General features: G+C 72.4%; 1 protein-coding gene across 1 annotated transcript in view; it reads left to right on the top strand.

Annotated features, from left to right (window-relative positions):
- TRMT1 (tRNA methyltransferase 1) overlaps positions 1-141 on the top strand; it is a gene marked incomplete at its 3' end in the record, with an annotated part of 7427 nt that extends 7286 nt beyond the window's left edge. Inside the window, exon 4 of the mRNA XM_017737192.1 lies at positions 86-141. Within this exon, the coding sequence (XP_017592681.1) occupies positions 86-141 (56 nt within the window). The remainder of the gene's footprint in view (positions 1-85) is intronic.
- Between the last annotated feature and the right edge of the window lie 221 nt (positions 142-362).

Raw genomic sequence — 362 nt, 5'->3', positions numbered from 1 at the left:
AGGGGCCCCCCGGGGAGGCTCCCCCAGCTCTTGGCCGGCTGCCGGGCGTAGTCGTTGGCCACGTGCTGCCTCTCGGTGCCGGACACAGCATCGTGGTGCTGGGCCACAGCCACGGCCTGGCCTGGGGGAGGGAAAAAGGGGGTGTTGGGGGGGGTTGGGGGTGCCCAGGTCCCTCCCAGGTGTCCCCCAGGCACTCACGGAGCACGGAGCTGTCCCCAGGGCCGTAGGGACCGTCCCGTGAGGAGGGTCCGGCCAGCGCTTCCAGCTGGCTGCAGATCTGGGGGTGGGATCAGGATCTGAGGGGGTGCCCACGAGGGGATCCCCAAGCCCTGGGGTGGTCCCCACGCCCTCGGGGAGTCCCC

This window comes from Corvus brachyrhynchos, unplaced genomic scaffold, assembly GCF_000691975.1.
Source record: "Corvus brachyrhynchos isolate BGI_N302 unplaced genomic scaffold, ASM69197v1 scaffold5256, whole genome shotgun sequence".
Taxonomy (NCBI): domain Eukaryota; kingdom Metazoa; phylum Chordata; class Aves; order Passeriformes; family Corvidae; genus Corvus; species Corvus brachyrhynchos.
This window is presented reverse-complemented; position numbering and strand designations above follow the sequence as displayed.